At 56.8% G+C, this 20,721-nt stretch overlaps 1 protein-coding gene across 1 annotated transcript in view; it reads right to left on the reverse strand.

Moving 5' to 3' along the window:
• Positions 1-1,277: 1,277 nt before the first annotated feature.
• Positions 1,278-20,721, reverse strand: part of Ccdc85c (coiled-coil domain containing 85C) — a 60,027-nt gene continuing 40,583 nt past the window's right edge. Inside the window, exons 2-6 of the mRNA XM_051151198.1 lie at positions 16,548-16,621; positions 7,276-7,383; positions 3,681-3,776; positions 2,981-3,079; positions 1,278-2,320 (exon numbers count right to left, since the gene is read on the reverse strand). Of these exons, the coding sequence (XP_051007155.1) occupies positions 2,231-2,320; positions 2,981-3,079; positions 3,681-3,776; positions 7,276-7,383; positions 16,548-16,621 (467 nt within the window). The 3' untranslated portion in view covers positions 1,278-2,230. The remainder of the gene's footprint in view (positions 2,321-2,980; positions 3,080-3,680; positions 3,777-7,275; positions 7,384-16,547; positions 16,622-20,721) is intronic.

Here is a 20,721-nt window from a genome sequence, read left to right on the forward strand (position 1 = left end):
CACTGGTATGTGGCTGTTTAACATGAAAGAAAATGTGCTCCTGCAGACTCTGACTCCAGGGTAGGCGAGGCCACCTGGATGGGCCGGGTGACCTCTGTCACAGTGGGAGGTGGAGCCAGTGCAAGCATCTTGTGGGCTTGAGATAGCATGGCAAAGGCGAAGACTCCAGAAGGGAGGGGTCACAGAAGACCACCTGCCCTCCCCGGCCCAGGGCTCACGGGGTGGCTGCGGGCCCATCCTGGTAGGTTTGAGATATGACACAGACTGTCCTCGGGAGCCAGCCCAGTGCTGGGGGCTGGGCCATTGCTTGCTCCCGCCTCTTCAGAGTCTCAGGATGCCTCTGCAGCATTAGAGACAGGGTCACACCTCTCCAGAAGGGAAAGGTAGCTTCTAGGCTTTTCTTGACTGGCCAGTCTTTAAATTCCAGGAGCCCTTACTTATTGCTTATTTCAGTGGTGGCTAAGCCATCCTGATACAAATGTGACTGGGACTCTGACTTGGCTCCCACCTTGTGTGGACCCACATACCTCAGTGCTATGCTGGGCTTCCTCAGCCTCAAAGAACCAGGAAGGGGGTCTTGCCTTCCCAGCAGCCCACTTACCAGAAACCACCCAGTACCAGGGCCAGCAGGTGGGGGCGCCAACAAGTTTATCACTTGACCATACAGCGGCTCCTTTTGGGAAGCGCTCCCAGTGACGCAGTAGGCCCGTTCCCTACAGGCCCTGCACAACACTCCCTGGGCACACCGAGGGCCATGGGCCTTTCCCCTGAGAGTGTGGGACCCAAGGGTGTAGGCAGCAAAGGTGGTGGGAACAACCCAAGGTTACGGGAGGCGAGCGGGGATGCCACTACCTTCCTGGCCGTCCCCTCTGCTCACAGGGTATGGGGCCTGAGGTGAGGACAAGCTCTTTGGGCTTGCTGCACAGGACTCTAGGTACCGTTCAGTGAGGACAGCTGATGAGTGGGGACATAAATACACAGCACAGGTGATACCAGCAGCATGGCCTGCTCCTCCTACACGTCTTGAGAGAGATCATCTGCACCCACTTCCTCATTTTCCTCACAGCTCGTTAGCAGACATCCCTGTCAGTCATGCTTCGCCAAGGCATGAGCATGTACACTGAGACACACATGGGACCCCTGGGTCCCTGTGGGGACGGGCTGAGGCGCAGCTGTGACCTGTGAGGAGACAGCACGGCACACAGGCTAGCCTCACATGTTCCCAGTAGGTCACCACGTGAGTTCATCAGTTGGGAGGACAAAGGCCCACCGAAGGGGTGGCTTCTAGACTGAGCAGAGCCAAAAGGAACCTCAGCCCATCTTTTTCCTGGGGGCCCAGAGAAGCTGAGTGACTTGCTGAAGGCCACACAGCCAATTAAAGGCCAGAACCAGGTCATGCCCCTTCCTTCCCAAGGAAAACTCATCAGGGTGGGTCCTGTCGTTCCATCTGTGGCCACCCAGAGCACACCTGGGGGCCGGGGGAGGCCAGACAGACAGCGACCCAGCGCCATGGCCCAGTTCTTCCTGTCCACTGAGAATGCTGAGCTTGGCCCAGACACGCTCCAGGACTTCCTATGTTGCTGTAAACCAGAAAAGGAACGCGGCAGGAGAGAGGGGAGAGGGGGCTAAGCCTGGCATGAGCAAGGAGACAGTACCGAGAGGGGTGGACACTAATAAGCAGCAGCTGGCTTCGGGGTGGCTGGACACCAACCCCCAGGTGGCAGGGAACCCTGTGAGCTCCCAGCCAGCCATGGACACACAGGAGCCAGTGCTCCACGACCCAGGATCCCAGCTCTGGCAGGGAGGCAGAAAAGTGCCACCTGTGTCACGATTCAGGCTCTGGTGGCCTCTGTCCAGTGTGAGGGACGGCCGGGGTGGAAGGCTTGATGAGGGGCTTCCACCAAGAGCAGGACGCTGCCCCGGACAGTCCCTGGGCCTGAAGTCTCAGAAGCTTCTTGCTAGTGGAACATGGAGTTCAAACATGGAGACAGGCTGCCCGGCCACTCTGCCGTAGCCAACCGGCAGTGGCTCCTCGTCTTCCCAAGGTTTGCTGGTGAGGGAGGCAGGAGGTGGAGGCCTGGCTGTCAGTGTCTCACCAGGGCAGCCAGGGTGGGCCGTGTCCTATGTACAATTCACCACAGAGAAAAGACGGTGGTTGGGCCAGAGTTTCTGCCAATCCGAGGACCTCAGACTCTGGGCAGGGCCAGTCCACACCCATGGAGAAATGGTTCTACAAAGGCCCCTTGAACTGGTTGCCAGATAGGTGCTGCCTGATGGAAGGCTTGGTGCTCGCAGCATCTCCCAGTTTCCTCCAGACCACCTGTGAGGAGGCACACAGTGTAAATGAAGGGCTTACCTACTACCTCACCACCCATGGGAGAGATCACCCGTGGGGGAGAAAGATGAGGCTACAGGAAGGGGAGGTGCTGGGACCTGGCCTTTGCCCACTATGACAGTCATGCCTGACCCCCAAGCAGGCCACTGCTAGGTGTGATCTCATCCCTGAAGATGTCCAGTGGAGTCCACAGACTCAGGAGACAACATGAGGAAATGCCCCTCAGGGCATCCCACCCAGCCTAGGCCCAAGGTTCAGACCCTGTGAAACCACTTTCCTGCTGGCTCCTGTGAGAGTCCGTGGAGATGACAAGTGGTGGGTGGAAGTTGAAAAGGAGGCTTTCTCACGGGCAGAGTGAGTATCCCACTCGCATGGCCAGGTCTGAACACTAACTGCAAGGCCAGAGGGCCACCAGAGGGCACCAGTGAGCAAAGAAACCCTACAGTCGGGATGAAAACCAGACCCCAGGATGGCACTACTGAGAAGGGGCAGATCTGGTGAGAGGTCAGGGGCCTCTCCGAAGGGGAAGGCATGGGGGGTGGTAAGGAGGCACTCTCAGAACTGGTCGTCCTAGGCCTAGCTGAGCGAGTGAGAAGCGGGTAGCCATACTCCCAGCCCCACACCCCACCCCAGCAAGTGCCTCACGTTGCACATCTCTCGCACTATGGCCTTCTCCTTCTCACTCAGGTCCTCCTCGCAGCTATCTTGAAGCTGCCGGTCAAGGTTCTCGTGTACTTCCAGAACCTGAGGGAAAAAGGGTCAAGTGAAGGCCAGCAGAGAGCTGCTAAGGATCTAGGGAGGGGAGCTTGCTCCAAGAGCCACCAAAGAAACATGGCAGCCTGTAGGCATCCGCGTGGGACATGGCAGTCACAGCCAGCTCCCACTATGACTGAGTGCCCACGCACGTGGGTGGCTATGACCATGATATTCCTTCAAAGGAGCGCCCTGGGGCAGGGTTGTGCTCAGCTCTGCAAACCACTCTAGACACCAGAGTCCCATGAGACCTGCCTGCTTGTACCTAGAGGCACAAGGCTAGCCTCATTCCCAACTGGGGCCTCTCTTTGCCTTTAGGGGAACACTTGCACTCCCATCCCAGGCCAGTTTCCCCAGCTGCAACGCCTCAGGCTGAGCAGACAACTGACACAGTCACGACTACATCCAGCACAAGTCCCATGGTGCTCCAGGCAACCGTGCACCCCGAGCCACCAACAGAGACACTGTCTCCCACCCCCTGTGGGAGCTTGGCCTGTGTGGCCTGAGCTTGGAGACGGCTTCTGAGGCAAACAAGGTCCCAGGATCCCATGGTCCCACTGCGTGCTCGGGAGGGGCAAACAGCACATTTTACCTTCATGGCATGTACAACGGCTTCGGGCTTCTGCCCTGCAGAACTGTAGACGGTGGAAGGAGGTGAGGGCAGCTCAGGTATAGGGCAGGTGGGGCCCTGCAGAAAGAACGGCACATATGAGCCCTCTGGCTGGGTCCCAGATGCCTGCCTCTGGATGAACGCCAGCTTGGGTTACATGGAGCCAACACCCAGACAGGAGGAGATGGGGGGTGAGGGATGAGGGTTAGAGGAGAAGAGGCGGGGTGAGAACTGGGCACCCTAGGAGCTAATCTCCGCCCGGCTAGTCCCTGTGCTTCCTGGCCATGGCACTTCTTCTGTAGATTACATGGTGGTGGCTTGCAGAGCAAAAGGTGTCAGGAGTGCGGGGGATGGGGGGAGATGGGGGAGGGTGCACAGGAGACCACGTGTGCTGTTCTGCAGGTAAAGCATGAGCATCCTGTGAGAGCCAGAGGTTCCTGTCACCCAGCAGGCTGGGCCTCAAACACCCTTGTCCCTCCGAGTACAAAGCCCACCCAACCCCTCCTAAGTCTTGCTCCCACCCCTTGCCCTTGGCCCAGTCCTGGCCACCAAGAGAGCTGAATCCAGTCCAGCCATGGCCATCCCGCCAGGCCATCATCCAAGCTCAGTAGGGATCTTAGGGTTGTCCTTAGACCCAGAGCCTTCCATTGACAGCCTGCCCACCAAGCCCATTTCTCTTGGGCCACCTGGCATGGATGCACCCCAGGGCCTCAAAGGCTGATCTGGCTCCTGCTTTCACAACCCAGCGCCAGCACAGGCACGGTGGTGGGGGGGGGGGGGGTCTGCCCGGACAGGGCTTGGGATCTGCTGGAAAAGACAGAGATGGGCATGATGATCCCTTTAACTGGGACCTGACTGATTTATGCCTCAGCCAGCTCCGAGGCCCAGTTTCCTCCCTTGGATAACAGAAAGGGTCATGTGTCACAGGAAGCATGCAAAACACAGGGGGTGTGGCTCCAACTGCCTGGGTGGCAACAGGAAAACCAAATAGGGAAAGGGAGGGAGCGGGTGGGGGGGGCGTGGATTATCCTCAGGCTGCGCCCAGACCTACACTGGACTTGAGCAGAGGCCACAGTTCCCCCACTGGCCAGCAGAGGGTGCCAACCAAATGAATAAAGGAGGATCTGGTCCTACCACCTCATTCTGGGGTGCCCACACCCCTCCCTGTCAGTACTGCCACCCTGTCCTGGGGAAGATCCTATCCCTGACTCACCCTGATGAAACTGGCCTAATTCCTCGTCTGTACCAGTTTCTAACTGACTGCTGTGGCCTCCTCCAGGAAGCAGCCACAAATGTAGGGGGCCAAACGGATTGCTGCTGTGCAGTCCAGCCCACCCCCCACCCCCTCCACCCCGGCTCAAGTCACCCAAGCAGCAGGTATCAGGCAGGGTAATGGCCATCGGTCAACATTCAGTGACTGAGGTACTGGGAGTAAGTGTCACTCAGACTCACTGTGGTCTCCCAATCACCAAGCACCTGCACTGGGTAAGTCAATCCTAAGTGTCTAAACAACCCCACCTCACAGATGAGGACAGTGAGATTGCACAAATCAGCTGACATACAGAAGTCCAAGCCTGGAACTCAGGTCTCGGCCACACCGGAGTTGGTACTGGAAGTGTAGAGACCTGCTTTTCCCAGGACACCTGTCCAAGCCTTAACGTTCCCCGTCAGGAAAGCACGTCCTACCTAGGCTGGCAGCAAGGATGGGAGGGGGTACACATAGCCACCCATTTTTATCTGGGGACTTTCAACATTTGATTTTGCTGCCCTATTTGGCCCTATGCGCCTTAAAGAGACTAGCCCCAGTGTGGAGAGGGCAAGGTCTGGCAGTGAGAACACTGAGGGTCAAGTTGACCCAGTCAGGCCTACAGCCTTGACCTTTGCGCCTTCACCCTCTGCATGCAGCAACCTCAGTAACTTCCTTGGCTGGCATCCACAGGGCACTCCATCCAAAGGCCTGCCTGTCACCTCAGTTCCCCCTGCCCTCTGCCAATTGGCTCATTATCCTAAACAGATGACTTGAAGGTCTTCAGTTCATAGCCCTCAAAGAATAGAGGTACCACCTCCAAGCCCCCAACTCCACAACCCCACACTGACCCCTGACCTCCAGGCCCATTTGAGCACCAGCATGCCCTTACCCAGGAGGCCCTCCAACCCAGTGCAGCCCCATAAGGCTCAATGCCTCGTCCCCAAAGCAGGGTGACAGGCCCTCTTGTGGAGTGAGACACATGACCTCCCTTCCCCCATGGTCTCCGCCACAAAGCCTTCCAGAACCTTCCCCTTGCTCTACTAGCCTTCTGTCAGCACTGCTGAAGCCTGGAGAGTATCCCCAAGAGGCTGTGAGAACTGAGTCGGCACCCGGCAGGCTGACCCATCACCAGAGCCAGTACCTCACTTCATGGATGCTGGTGGCTGTTTGCAGGATGCAGGAGGAGGCCCAAGAAAAGGGAAGCCTGAGGAGCTAGCCCCTGGGTGGCACCACTTAGCTCTCTGAGCCCTTTATCATGAAGCAATTAGAGCATCATTCAGCCACAGGGCTCCTGGATAAATATTTGGATTATCTACAGTTGGTGGGCTTGGCTGGCCGCACGGTATCAACAGGCGGAGAATGTGGCCAGGCTTCAGAAGGGAAACACCCAACATGCCAGTGGTAAAATGAGCCCTCTTGTGCCAGCGCTGTGTGGCCCATTAAAGCCACAGAGAGGCCAAGGTCACCCTTGCTGGCCATCATGGGGGAAGACAGAGCCGGAGAGGGACCCACATACAGCCCAGGAAGTCCGTCCAGATGCCCATACTGGAAGAGCATAGCACACAGGGATGAAGTGTGTGACAGCACAGGGACTCCCACAGAGATGTTCCTCTAAGCCCATAGCAGGCTGGGGGCCCTCACTGTCCCATGGAGTTGAGAATGGCAACTACAAGGCATCCATCCCACCACCCTTGTCACAAGGGTGACAGATATTCCTGCCCACAAAGTGTGACCCGGAACTGGATGGTTACTTCCTGAGAGTTGGCTCCAAGCAGTTTCCCATCCAAGGCAGGTCAGGGCCCAGGTGAGCAGGTGACAGATGACCCTGGAGGCCTGTGGTGGTCCCAGTACAGAGCCCATTAATGTGAGAGGCTTCATTCCTTGGCTCCAAAGCGAAATCTCAGGCCAGCAGGCTTCCTCTCTCTCTGCCATAGACTCACACAGAGCACAGAATATGGTGTTCAGCCTGGCAGACCCCTGCCATGGCCTCCAGACACTGCCCTGAAATGTCTAACAATGTCACCTACCCAAGGCTTCACTTCTTACTCCCTGACCGGGTCCCCGTGAGGCTCCAAGGCCCTTTCCTAGAAGGGCAGAGAGTAAGGAAGGACGTTCGAGGCTGGCAGTCCAAGCCCTGGCTTCTGCCCACAGCTGCCCTGGACACAGCTGGGGCTTCAAGCAAAAGTCTTGGCTTCACCATAGACCACCCACGTGCCCTGGGCTGTAACCATCCTGTCTCGGCTGTGTTTGTCTCCCCTGGAGCTCAGAGCAACGATTCTGGGAGGTTCTAAATCAGGGAACACCGGGACCTTCAGTGGGGACACTTACGTTCTGCAGGACTTCCTGGTAGGAGGGCGGCAGGGATGCGAGCTGGGATTCTGAGTGGTACGGAGAGAAGCCTTTCCGCAAGGTCCGAAACTCTCCGGAGCCTGCCTGCTGTAAGGGAAAAGAAAACAGGAGTCAGATCCAGGGATGGCTGAGGAGTGAAGACCTCTCATGCCAACAAGACAGGCACTGTTCTTAATGAGCATGTCGCCCTCTGCACAGCACCTTATCAGCTCAAGCACAGCCTCCTGCGTGCCTTATCCCAGTTCACAGGCTCCCTCTGCCATCAGACAGCGAACAACCCCACTCCCCCTGGAAAGCAGGCCGGGGTTCTGAATCCACAAGAACCAGTTCAAGTCAGTACCTGGAAGGGCAATGGGGCGGGGAGAGAGGAAGGATGGGCACACACAAAAGCTGGCCTCGGGTGGCTCCTTTGGGAGTGATAAATAAAAAATAAAAAATCCCTGTAACCAGGCTAGTGACCCAACAGGCCGAGTCTCCAGGGACCAGGCAGACTGCATGGTGGACAAGGCGTGGTCCAGAAAGTTCACCTTCCAGGTCCAGCGCCACCAAGGACAGCCTTGTATTATAAGCCACCAAGACTTCAAAGAAAAGGAGAGAGCCACAAGGCAGATAATAAAAACTACAGAGCAATGTCCATAAATCAGCAGGTCGCAGAGTCCCCCAAACAAACCAGAAAGGGAGGCCAGGCTAGTGGGCAGGAAGGGGCAGATGTGCAGCAGCTCCACACAGGGGGTTCCTCCTCGCACCCAGCCGGCCTCCTGCTACTCTTAAGGCCTAGCTCCCATTTCTCAGATCTCCCACCACCCAACTGCCAGAGCTGCTTGTCTTAGCCACCTGCAGAAGGAGACAGTGAAGTCTCAGACAAAAGACAGAGGCGTCCAGACCACCACACAAAAGGTTGGGGTAGCCACGCCCCACCACTATGCCACCCCCAACCTGGGGAGCCCACAGAGTCCAGCCAGAAAAGAAATCTGCCAACAGGGTGTACAACGGGCTTTACAGGGGTCTGTTGCACTGTGTCTGTTCAAAGGCCAGGGAGCAGGCACAGAGGGCTGGGGCTGTTTCCTCAGTATTGGGTATGACCCAAACCCATAAGGGTTTCCAGAAGCCTCCTGGGGTAACGCCACATGGCTCTTACACTAGGTATGGTCCAGGCAAGCAGCATCTGCAAAGAGATCTCCCAAGAGACCTTATGAGCGGCCTTCGCTGTCAAGTGGGACCGGGTTCCCTGACCATGGTCTTGTGTAGGGTGTAGGCCACTCCAAAGCATTAAAGGCCACAGAAAATTAACCCTCCCTGGCACAAGGACCAGAACTAGCAGAGCACCCTATGACAAGGTCTCAAGAAAAGAGGTTGTCCCCATAACCCTTTCCATATCCATCAAGCCCGAGGGGTTACCAACTCCCCATTCAAAACCCTAAACCAGTCAGCTCTCTGCAACCACAAAGCACTCTCCAGCAGAGAGAGCAACTTCTAAATTCCAATGAGCCCTTAACGTCCGAGCATAAACACACCCACAAGTCCTCATGGGACCTTGCCCACCAATGCTCTTCTGTGGGGACATGGAGATATCCTGCCACCTTGCTGTGACTGGCGGACAAAATAAGGACACCGGAGGCAGGTTACCAGCCCAGCAGAGAAGGCAGTGACATCCCATTTGGCCTCAGAATCAGGAGTGGCAACAGATTGTAGCCTTGGTTCTTTTCCTGCTAGCCCAGGACCAGGAAGGCAGGACCTATCCTGTGCTGTCCTGTCCTGTCCTCACCCACACACAGGATTATGTTTGGGTTGGGCCTCCCTTCCCACAGCCTCTCTGGCCCTCAATCAGACAGGATCCTGGGCAGCCAAGTACTGCAACCGAAAAAAACACTGTAGTATGCTAAGGCCTCCTCCCCTTTCAGATTCCTGGGTAATTTCCTTGGGTGGGATGGGGGATTTCCAATTAGCACCATGCAACTCCCCACCCCTACTTTGGGTGAGCATCTATAAATATTTGCACGCACACAGGACTTTATTAGCAAGCCACAGAACCAGGCAGGGGGAAATGCACATCATCTCTCATTAAGGGGCAATGTGACTAATGACGCATCAAATGAGTAGCCACTGCTGCACTTAAGTCCAAATTAAAAACACTGCTAGTTGCCGCCTAGATCCCTGGGCAGAATGAAATTCCTGCTTTCATCTCAGAGGGGAGGGCAGGGCAGGAGCCGCAGACCCCTTGAGGTGTAGGGCATTTGTCACAGTTGAGCAAATGTGCCTACCCTGACATTCTAGAGGGAGGTTAGGTCCCCTCGGCCTGCTCCAAGCTGGAATGGGTCTCCCAGGTAACCCCCGCCCCCTGCAGTCGTAGGAGCTAACCCCGCATTGCTCCCTCTTGGTGAGGGTACAAGAACACTGCACCCCTGTCGCCCTCTCCTAAGTCTTCTGAGGAGCAGCATGCAGATTCTGAACTAGAAGGCGAGCCAGGAAGCTGCAGGGTCCCTTTGCCCAGGCTTCTACCCAAAGCCAATGCCCAATGCCACCCACTCAGTGCCTAGTGCAGACTTGACGTGTGACCTTTGGCTCCCCACTGGACCCAACTGGGCCTCAAAACTGCCAGACTCTCCTGCCTTCCTATTCCTAAGAATTTCTGCATGTGGGGCCTTCGATAGAGGAGGAGCCTCATGCTGGAGAAACCCTGGCAAGCACTGTGAGAGGTGGGGTGCTGAGGGAGGCTGCCAACCCCATGGCCCATCCACCTGAGACTCTTCACTGGGGAAGGTGGGTGACCAGAGGCTGTGTCAGGGACCCCCTTCCTGGGTTGTGCCAAAGGAGCATGCATTCCCTAAAACGTGCCATCCCTGGGCAGCTCTACAGAGAGAACATGCTGCGTGTGAGGCATGACACCATGTCTCATGGATGCCACCGGGCCTCAGTGGCCTGCCTGAAGGGGCCACTCAGACCAGAAGGTCCAGAGCCCTAGGCTCATTCACAACAACCAGAAAATAACTATAGGGTCCACCAAGGAGCCAGAGCCTGGACTTGGTGCTACTAGCGTGGGGAGGTGGGCTTTTCACACCCCCTGCACACTCTTCCTTCCCTGGCAGCCTCCAAGGACACTGAACACACATGGGAGAATGTGAGCTCCTATGACACCACACAGTGAAGCAGCTCAGAACCCAGAGCTCCCACAAAGGGGTCACTTTTTACTACAGTGGAGAGGGAGCCTGCTTCTATGCTAAGGTGCCACTGCCACTGCCGTGGATGTGCGCAGGACAGGGAGGTGAGACCTACCCTGGGTCTCCGGGCTATGGTGGGGGTTTCACAGGGAGCTGGGCACCATTTCCACCTTTCCTGTCTCCTCCCAGGCCTGATGACCTTCATCTATTGTCCTCAGCCACAGGAGGAGGGGCTGTGGGACTGGTCATCAAAGCATAATTAGTGGTCTGGGCTACTCTGAGCAACACACTCGGAGCCTCAGCAGCCTGAAAGCCTCACTCTGCCCGGAAACAAACAGCTCACCATCTCACTGGCCAGGCTGGAGGCAGGGGGAAGGCTACCACACAGGCAGAATACAAGTCTCCAGGAAGCTGTTCTGCCATGGGAAGCCAGGGCCACAGACTGACGTGGGCTCAGAGGGCCTAATCCAGAGCAAAGCCTACAAGAATTCAGGTGGCCGCTTGTGTCCAGTGGAATTCCCACAGGTGGCGCTCACAGAGGAGGAAGACAAGAAGTCTCCAGAGGGTTCCAGATCCTAGAGTCACTTCCAGCCATGCCCTGTGCCAGCCGGTCCAATACACGTTACCCCACTACAGCTGTCAGCTGACATAGAACCTGGGCACTCTGTAATAACCTTGCTGGGCATGGGCGGGCAGCCCCAGGCCCAGGGCCTGGCACACAGTCATGTTGCTATTGATCAGTGGTTCTCGACTGGTATGACTCTGCCCCTAGGGACATCTGGGGATGTCTAAGGTAACTTTAGCTGTCACAACTGTGTGGTGAGTACAAGCCACAGAAGCTTCCAAGCATCCAACAGTGAGGCCCTGTGGGTTGAGATCTGGCCCCATGACCTTTGGTCCACACCTCTCCCTCCTGGGACCCACAGCTGCCTAGGCCAGGTCTCTGCTCCACCACTCACTGGTGTGGCTTCCTCCAGCCCTGCGCTGCAGGGGTCCTGCTGCAGAGCTGGGGTGCTGGGGTGCTGGGGTGGTTTCAGAAGCAGTCAGGGGATTATTGGAAGAAGGGTAGGATATCCTCACCAGCACACAAGCTCCTGCCTCAGGACATCCAGGACAGACCAGGGCGAAGGGTTACTACTACAGGACTCGCTTGTTATACTGCAAAGCAGGAACTAATGCCAGCTCAGAGGGGCAGGTCCCAAAAGGAATCTCCAGCAGGACTGGTACATTCCAAAAGCGGTCACCTCCCAGGAAAGGATGACCGTGGAAAGGAGACACAGCAGACACACCACACAGCACCACACAGCACCTAGCAGCCCTCCTGCCCCCTAAGAGCCACTGCAAACAAAGCCCTGTTTCCCGGCAGCTCTACCTGGAGCAGGCTTCTCTGGTGGCCGTAGGGGCGGGGCAGCTGGAAGGAAAGAAAACAGCATCACCCTGCCAGTCTATGCCATCTGCCTAGTTCCTTTCCTTGGACTGGCCAAAGCCACGGGATCTCAGCTGGGCCAGGGTAGTCTTCCCATACTCGGGTGTAGGGACAGAGGAACCTATGACGTCACTCAATGTTTGAGACATGGATGAACTGAGCACAGGGCCTAAGCCCAAAGCTTGAATACCCTTCTAAGGAGAGCAGCCTCCTGAAGGGCCTAGGGGCACCCTCAAGGCCCCAGCCAACTCTGAGAGGCCAGTGGGAGATGCCCAGTGATGCCAACCTAATCTTTTCTTTCTCTTTAATCTTGACTCATTTGGAGGCCATCAGGAACAAAGGGGCAGCCACTTGGGCCGCCCACCCCCAGACCTCTTTTCGTTAGTATTCTCATCAGGTACTGAGGCCACATCTGCCCAGCTGGCGCCACCTCCCCTATCCCCCAGGCAACCTCAAACTCCATATCCCACTGTCAACCCTGGGGGGCTTGGGGGGAGACCACCAGACCACGAGGCCTATGCCAGAGTGGCTCACCCACGGGACATCCAGATCCCCACCACCACAGGGACTCTTGCACCCTTCCAGGTCCCCTGTTGGTTCCCTGAGATGAGAGAGACAGAGGCCAGACAGAGAGACATCAGAGGGACGCAGACTTAAAAGTCTGAAGATCCTGCTCTCGATGGGTAAGTCTGAACCACTTACCAGCCCCCTGGGCCTCTGCTTGCTAGACACCCTACAGTCAGGCGGCGGCTCCCAGCATGGCCCCCCAGCCACGGCTGCCCTTTGACTCTCTGAGTGGCACATATGGCAGGTGTTATTGGTAGTCATGTTTTATAGATAAGGAAACTGAGCCGCACGGAAGGTGCACCAACTGCCCAGTGACCCCCGGCAGATAGGTGGCAGTAGTGAGCTGTCTCTGGTTCGGCTCCTTAAGCCCTCACTTCTGAGGCACACAGCAGAATGCCTGGACCCTCATCCGGCCACCTGGCTGTGCTGCCCTTCTGCTGAGGGTGGACAACAGGGTCCCTGGCAGGGAGCAGACAGACAGACTCGGGTCCTTGCTAAGACAGCATTTCAAGTCCTCCAGAGCCGTGGCATTGTACTGCTCAGGCAGGGGTCAAGGCGCCAGCCCAGACATCAGAGGGGCAGGACAGGAGTACCTTGAGTGTGGGAGAAGTCAGTGTACCATGGCAGATGACAATCAGGTGAACTGCCACCATAATGAGGCAGAGGGACTTTAGAGGGGCACGTGGATGGGGCAGCCGTACCCTCCTCGGGCTCAGGAATTGTGAGGAACAAAAATGAGGCGGCAAGGAGGATTTTGGGCGGTGGTAGAGGGTTCCTAAGCAAAGGCCTGTTCCAAATCCACACAAAGGATAACGCTTCATGCAGGAGCAGGCAGAGGTTATCTGCCAAGACAACACAGCCAGGGGCCCTTGGGATCATGAAAATGCAGACAGACAAGGGACCACGCCACACCTAGGCTGGGTGTCACCATTACCTCTGACTTACAGAGAGAAAACTAGGACACCTCAAGACAGGGACTTTTGCCTGAAGCCACAGGTTAACAATGGGACAGAAATGGCTTGAACTCAGATCTATCCAGCGCCCAAACCCACTTCCTGGTGGTTCGCATGAGGCTAATGCCACACTGTATGCCTAACTGCCCCACCCCACTCATGTGGTTAAGTCCCAGCCCCGCCCCCAAGCCCTAACCTTAGGATGCGATCCTTTTGGAAGTGGGGAGAGTGGGAAGTCTCTTTACAGAGGTGAGCAAGCTAAGGTAATTAGGGGGGGCGGTCATCCAAGGTGCCTGGGTGTTCTCATTATAGAGACAAATTATGTCAAAGACAGAAAAGTTTGAGGGTCACGGGGGAGCAGTGCCATAGGATCAAGGCCTAGGGTAAACCGGCCCTGTTCACACCTTGACATTCCATTTCCAGCATCCTGGGCAGGGAATGAGTGTAGCCAGCTGTGCATTTCCCCCAACACCAGGACTAACAGGGCACCCATGCCACCCACCCTGGCTTCAGCTTCTCTACGTGTGTCTGGTTAAGACCAGATCACGGGCTGCATTTAGCTATCCCATGTAGCCCGGCACTGTGTGGAGGAGCATGAAGGTTTTGGAACAGGGGAGAACTAGGGTGCTCCCCAGCCTCCCTCCACAGCCCCAGCTGCAGCTGCAACCACAGTAGGGGCCCTGGCCTCAGTGAGAGAACCCCAGGGCTGCTTGCCCTTTTGTGAGCCCGGCTTCTGGCTTCTGGAGGCTTCATTTATCAGCCCAGCAGGGGGCTAACGGGGGGGGGGGGGGAACCAGGCGTCAATTACGGCTGCCCCCACCGGTCCGGCTGGGCATGAAGAATCTGCAGGAAAAATAATGCACATGGAGTCCTGGGATGAATCATCTCGGAGGAAGCAGCTGTGTTGATGAAATTTTAAAGCCAACACGAGAGAGAAAATATGAACTGCACTAGAGTAATTTAGCTTGTGAACACCCTGGCACATTTTTAATTAAAGCTATTTTGGAGTTAAATAGAGGCTGTGGGGGAGGGGAAGTGGGGGTGGGATCAGAGGAGACTCTCTGGCCTCCTATTCAAACCCCAAGGACGCACCACCTTACGAGACTGCTGAGAACACTCTTCGCTCCTGCTTACCGCCAGCGGGCAATTTCTCTGCTTTGCGAGGATCTGAGGGTTTCTGCCGGATATGATCTCATGACAGACTCATGAAATTGCACACACCAGAGCCTCAAGGCTGAGGAGTGAGGGCGGCGACTGTCCTGCCATCACTGTCTCCCTCTTCAAGATGCCCAAACCCTGTCCCACAGCCACAGCATGGTGGCCTATACAGGTGATGCTCTTGTTTGCTTGACAGAGCAACCATCCTTAGTCAAACAGAACTTCCTGAGTCTGGGTGAGAATCCCTGGCCTCCTTTCTGGGCCTAGGAGAGCTGGGGGAGCAGTCAGGGGGGCGGGCAGCTAGAGGCTTCCCAGGCTCAGTCACGGCAGGCATAGAGATGTGGATCAGGCCTCTGGGGCTCTGGCCACCCATTCCTCAGGCAGCTGTCAGTCAGGCCAGGGTAGGGACAGGAATTCACAGGAAGGAACATGACAGGCAGCCCAGGGCCAAGAAAGCTCAGAGCCAAGTGCAGACACACCTAAAGGTGTGCACAGGGGAGGGACAGAATGTGGACCCAATGTCTGTGGAGGGATGAGACCAGGACAGGGCTGGCTACTGTCCAGGCCTTAAGGCTCAGCCCCCTGCATAGGGGACATGAGGCAAGTGGGCACAGCTATGGATGAGAAGGGCCCCCTTGGGGGGACTATGGCTGCCCTAGAGAGGGAGGAGGGAGGGAGGGAGGGAGGGAGGGAGGAAAAGAAGGAGGAGGGACTGCTAGACCATGGCTTTTACATACACCTATTGTACAAGTCCATGGCCTGTCCCTACACTCGAAACTGGGGTACAGATTCCCAGCGTGACAAAGTGGCCCCGAGAGCAGAGACAAAATATCAGGTACAACCCCAGTCCCTGTAGAAACAGGAGCCTGAGTTGTTTTCTCTGATTGGACAATGGAAGCTGCACCCTGAACTTGAAAGGAACAAAAGCCAGGCTGAGGTTGACGCTGCCCATATTCCATAGGGCCTGAGTCGGGCCCCAGAACATGATGCCGGCCTTCATGCGGCTAGCAGTGGCCCATCCTGCAGGGGTGAGCATGCGGGAACAACTCCCTCTCCTGCAGGCTGGACAGGGACCTCCTCTAAAGCCCTTTGGCTTCGGCTTCTCACAGCAGTGCGTCCCTCGTCCCTCTATCAACCACATACAGGTCAGGCTCCAGAGAGTCCTGCCCCACCAGGGTGACCTACGGAGGTGACACAGGGGGATTACATTCACTGTGGGGACGGAAGCCTCCCAGCAGCCACCACTGGACACAGGAGGTCATGGTAGTCCTCTGCAGGCCAGTGGCCATCAAGCCGGTGGGTAAATGGCAATAGGGCCAGGCATCTGAGCTATTTCTAAGGCTGTTTCATCCAAGGATGGCCACTTACATTGTACCAGCGGGTGTAACAGAGGAGAGAGAGGCTAAGATTAAGGCAGGGGTGACTCTGGGAGTGGGGGCACAGGGGTGAGTCTAGAAACGGGGGTGGGGTGGGGTGGGGGGGGGGGGGGGGGGGTGGCTGGAGGGACTTGTCAAGCTCACCGGGCCCAGGCATACCACAGCCTCTCATCGCCAGGCCCTCTGCCACCCCCGCCCACTGCAGAGGTGTTTACTAGGCTCCTCCATGTCCAGTCGTGGCCACAGAGGCTCGAAACCCTTTCATCAGACACCTCCTCTCCATCTCCCGCAGCAGCCACGACCACCAAATCCCTCCCCGACCATCCTAATGCTGCTCTCTCTGCACAGACCCAGGACCCCAGCTGTCTATGTGAGCAGGGTTAGGCCTGGGAGGCAGGAAGGTGGACCCAGTGAGGGAATGGCCAGCAAGGACTGGCCTCCATCCACCTGTCGACCCATTGGCATTGGGCCCGGTGGCAGCCATGCGGAGCTTGCAGACATGGGAGAGCAGCAGTCTGCCATGGCTAGCAAGCCCTGGCTACCCTACAGCCTGGATTAGAGCGGGAAGTAGGCCCCTGGGGTACAGTAGCCAATACCCCTGTAGTTCACTTACCTGTGGGGGGAGCTTGTCACCCTCCAGCAGCTTCACCTTGGTCTCCAGTGGCCTGATGTAGGTGGACGAGGGATCTGAAGGACAGAAAGGAAGAAAAGGTCTGTTAAACACCAGCGGACTCACCCCGTGGGCAGACCCTCCCTCCATGTGGTCCCCAAAGCCTGGTTTCCATGGTGTGCTCCCCGACCTACATGCCCTGGGGGTGATTCCTTCTGATCCCAAGAAGCTTCAGAACCTACAGCAGTTGGTATAAATATCTACAGCCAGAGGTGGCCTGTCCTGGGGCCAAAAGTCCAGGAGGCCCTCCTCTCTTTGTAATGGGGGGACTGAGGACCATGGGCACGGGCAGTCAGCTTCATGCGAGCGGGAGACACCTCGGAGATGGATAACAAGCATGCCTGGGGGTGTTTCCAGAGATGACTGACATGTGGACGGTCACTGAGTAGGAGAGACCCACCCTGAATGCGAACAGTGCCAGGCTAAGGGCTCAAGTGGAACAAAAGTAGAAGAGAAATGGCCACTACCCTAGGCTCGGCAGCATTCTCCCCCTACTCCTTCCATCCACCCAAAAAGCACGACTGTGGGGAATTCCTCAATCACCAATCACGGGGCCCAGACAACCCCACTCACAGCATATCACAGGATATAAAGTCAACCCACCCTCACCACACTGACCCTGCCGGTTTTTAATCCCATCAGTAAAGCAGACAAGACACTCACTGCACATCACCCCCATTCTGCTGGCCCCCTCCAATCTCTGACTAATCCCTCAGCCCCTGTCTTCCTCCCCAGCACAGCAGAGCGGCAGACCAGTGATCTTCAGCGCGTGGGGGGGGGGGGGGGGGATGGACATGGACGTGGGACACCAGACTTGGTGGAGTCAGGGAACAGAATTCAGGAAAGGAAGGAGACAGGCAGAAAATGGGGACTACGGGACCTGTCCCAAGCACCCCATGAGGCTACAGTGATGGGACACTTCACAGTTAGCCACACGGCCACCCAGTTAAGACCGTCAGTCTACTGCACCTCTTGCTAGAGGTCACAAGGCCAAGTGGCCAGCTGGGACTCTCCCCATCGGCTCAGTGAGTCACTACCTGTATCCCCACGCCCCAAAAATGTGTGCCCCAGGTGCTCCATACTCTAACCCCTAACCTCCAAGGGCAGGGGCAGCAGACTCTGAGCAAAGCTGGCTACTGAATCCACCTCAAGGGACTTGGGGCTGGGGGGGGGGGGGGACACAGAAAACCCTTGGGGTCTGTTGTGGACGGGACAAGCATGCCACGCCAGTCATGGGAGCAATGAGGCGTCTGTCCACTCCAGCAGGAGGCCAGCCTGACCCCAGGGAAGTCCCTCCCCCAATCACCCCCCCCCCACCCCGCACGCGCGATGTTCTCATGTCTCACGTTGATGCCTTACCAGTTTCTTCCACCCCTACCCACGGGCTCTAATAAGGAACAGATGTGGTGCCCACTGCCGCCCAGCAGGAACTTGAGTCCCCAGGAACGCCTGGGCCCACACAGGTGGGCTCTGACCTGCCTGCTGAAGAGCGTTCTGCTCTCCGGAAGGTACCCAAAGAACCCTCAGGATCCCCGCCCCGCCCCCTCAGCCTAGCTCCACAGGGCCTGGCAGAGCATCTGCTACAGCCCAGGATAGGAAAAAGGTGTGGCAACAGGGGTGCAGGCAGCAAGGCCCAGCCCACTCAGGGCTGAGGAACAAAAAAACCAGAGCCTCCCTCCTCCTCATCGCCTCAGTCACCTCTTAGGAATGCAGAGCCTTTATAGAGAAGAGGAGGGCAGCTCCCTGGTAAGGCCTGGCCAACCCATCCTCAGGAATGACAACAGTACCCGGCACAAGGTGGCTCGAATGGAGTAATGCTACTTCGGGGCACAGCCTTGCTGCATAGCTCCACAAACAGCTTGTGCCCCTGGGTTTCCAAGAATTCAAGGGTTAGGTCCCTCACACACTTCAGGGAAGCACAAGATATGTAACTCAAATAACCCACGACACGGACTCCACCCGTCTCTCCCCTCGTCTCTCCCCTCAGGCCCTGCCCACAAGGCCCTGATGAGGACTCCGGCCAGCCACAGAGGCTGCAGTTTACTCACGAGCCAGTCACCGCCCGGGAGCAATTCCCACACTGACTCCACACACAGGCAAACATGGTTCAAATGGGACTCCCTAGACATCTGTGTCCTACATCCTGTCAAGGGATGGGCTTCTGGAACACCACTTGTGCAGCAATGGGTTAGATGCACACTCGTGTGTGCACACACCCACACACACATGTGCGCACACCCACCAGTCAATTCAACTTTAAGTTCTCTAGGTGTGACCCTGCCCCCACCCAGTCCCCCAAAACAGACTCTCTTAAGAGCCAGGCGGCTGGCTTTTGGGTCCCCCCTGAGTCAGGAGCAGAGAGGAAGAAGCGGAGAATGGGGACCTGGACACTCCTCCCTGAGAGGAGGCTCGCATTTCTCATTGGCCCTCAAACTCACTCGTGAGCTCATCAGGTGCCTCCCAGGCTCCAGCAGGTAATTAAATTAATCCCAGGGCCTTACAGTAATGAGGGCTAGGCCACAAGGGAGAGAAACAGCACTTCCCAGCTAAGCTGCTTGCAGGCAAAATGAAAGAAGTGATCACACGAGAGGCCTGTGAGAGGCCTGTGACGAGCTGGCTGAGGTGTTCTCCGGGACCCACCCCCTCTTCGCACCCAGCCCTCTTCGCACTCAGCAGTCCAGTTCTGGGAGGGTCATGGTCCAGCTGCCACAGGCTGCTCAAAGCCTGTAAGGAGAGGCTAGGTCACATGACCCATATAGCCTGGCTTCCTCCTCCTGGCAAGATGATGCCAGCGAAGCATCTTCTCCAGCCTTCTCCTTCCTCCTGGCTCTGAGGCCACGGGCTCCTAACATCAGCAACAGCTACAGTGAGCTCTCAGGAGCAATGGCTGTCACGGGACCCAGCACTGGCACTCTAAGGAAGGAGGAGCCAGCACAGGAACGTCCCACTACTGTTTACCCAGCTGAGTCTCCAAAATAGTCATCAAGTCAAGGACTGAAGGGGGGAGGGGGTGCAAGAGGGTGGGTCTAGGGAGTGACCCCAGGAAGCTTGACGAATGGAGAGAAGCAGGAGACAGAAGAAGCCAGTTAAAGGGCAGTGAAGTCAGCCCGTGTACCAAGGGCTCTGAGGGGCAGGGAGGGAACACCAGGAACGGCCCACCTAGAGAGGGAAGCCCACACAGAAAGCTGTGAGGGCCTGAGGAGATGGGCAGGGTGCCAACAGGGCCTGCTACGGCTGAGGAGAAAGTGGAAAGCGGAGACTGGAAGTTCAGCTGCAGCCTCCTCCCTGGGTTTCCTCACCAGCGCTAACTCCCTTGCCTTTGAGCAAGGTCCCAATATCTCGCTTCCGCTTCCCCGACTTTGTCACTGTCTGCAAGGTCTGGGGACAACTAGGCCTCATGGCTGAGCATTAGCAGGCGACCTAGGCACATGGGTACTTCTGGCTCCCGGCCCTCTCCATGGGCCTTTTAGAAACTGTTAGAAAGGACCTATGTCATTCACAAGCCTTTCCCTTTCAGCCTGGCAGGAGGAAGGCCACTCAGAGCACGGCTTTCCCAGAAGCACGTTCATGAATCCCTCCTTTCTTCCTCCCAGGGAACTTGCCTGCACAGGGAAGACACAGTCTCCACATGTACCCAGCATTAACAAATGTGCAGGGGGATGCCTGCAAAGAAAAGCCCGACCTATCTTGCGCTGGGACAAACTCCAACACACAGCCAGAGTGGGTCATGGAAAGTACAGAGGGCAGGTCTAGGGGTGAACCTCCATACTTCGTTACCACAGAACAACCACCCTTTCACCCGGCATGTGCCAATGCACTCTTCCCACAGGCCCCCTCAGACCCTCTGCTACAAAGGGGGCCACCATCCCCAACAACAAAGCCGAGCGAGAGTCACGCAGGTGGAACAAGGCCAATGAGAACAGGCCCCAAGCCCTCCTCACCGCGCTCTTGGGACCCCAGCCACAGAAGCTCTAAGCACCAGGGTCACCCATTAGACAGGACCTTTCAAGCAAGCACCAACAATGACCGCATATGCTTTCAGAGTGCCAGCCATGGCTCTCAAGAACACCTCATCAGCATCAGACATCCCCAGCTTACAGATAAAGGGATTGGGGCT

The sequence above is a fragment of the Acomys russatus genome, chromosome 1 (assembly GCF_903995435.1).
Source record: "Acomys russatus chromosome 1, mAcoRus1.1, whole genome shotgun sequence".
Lineage (NCBI taxonomy): Eukaryota > Metazoa > Chordata > Mammalia > Rodentia > Muridae > Acomys > Acomys russatus.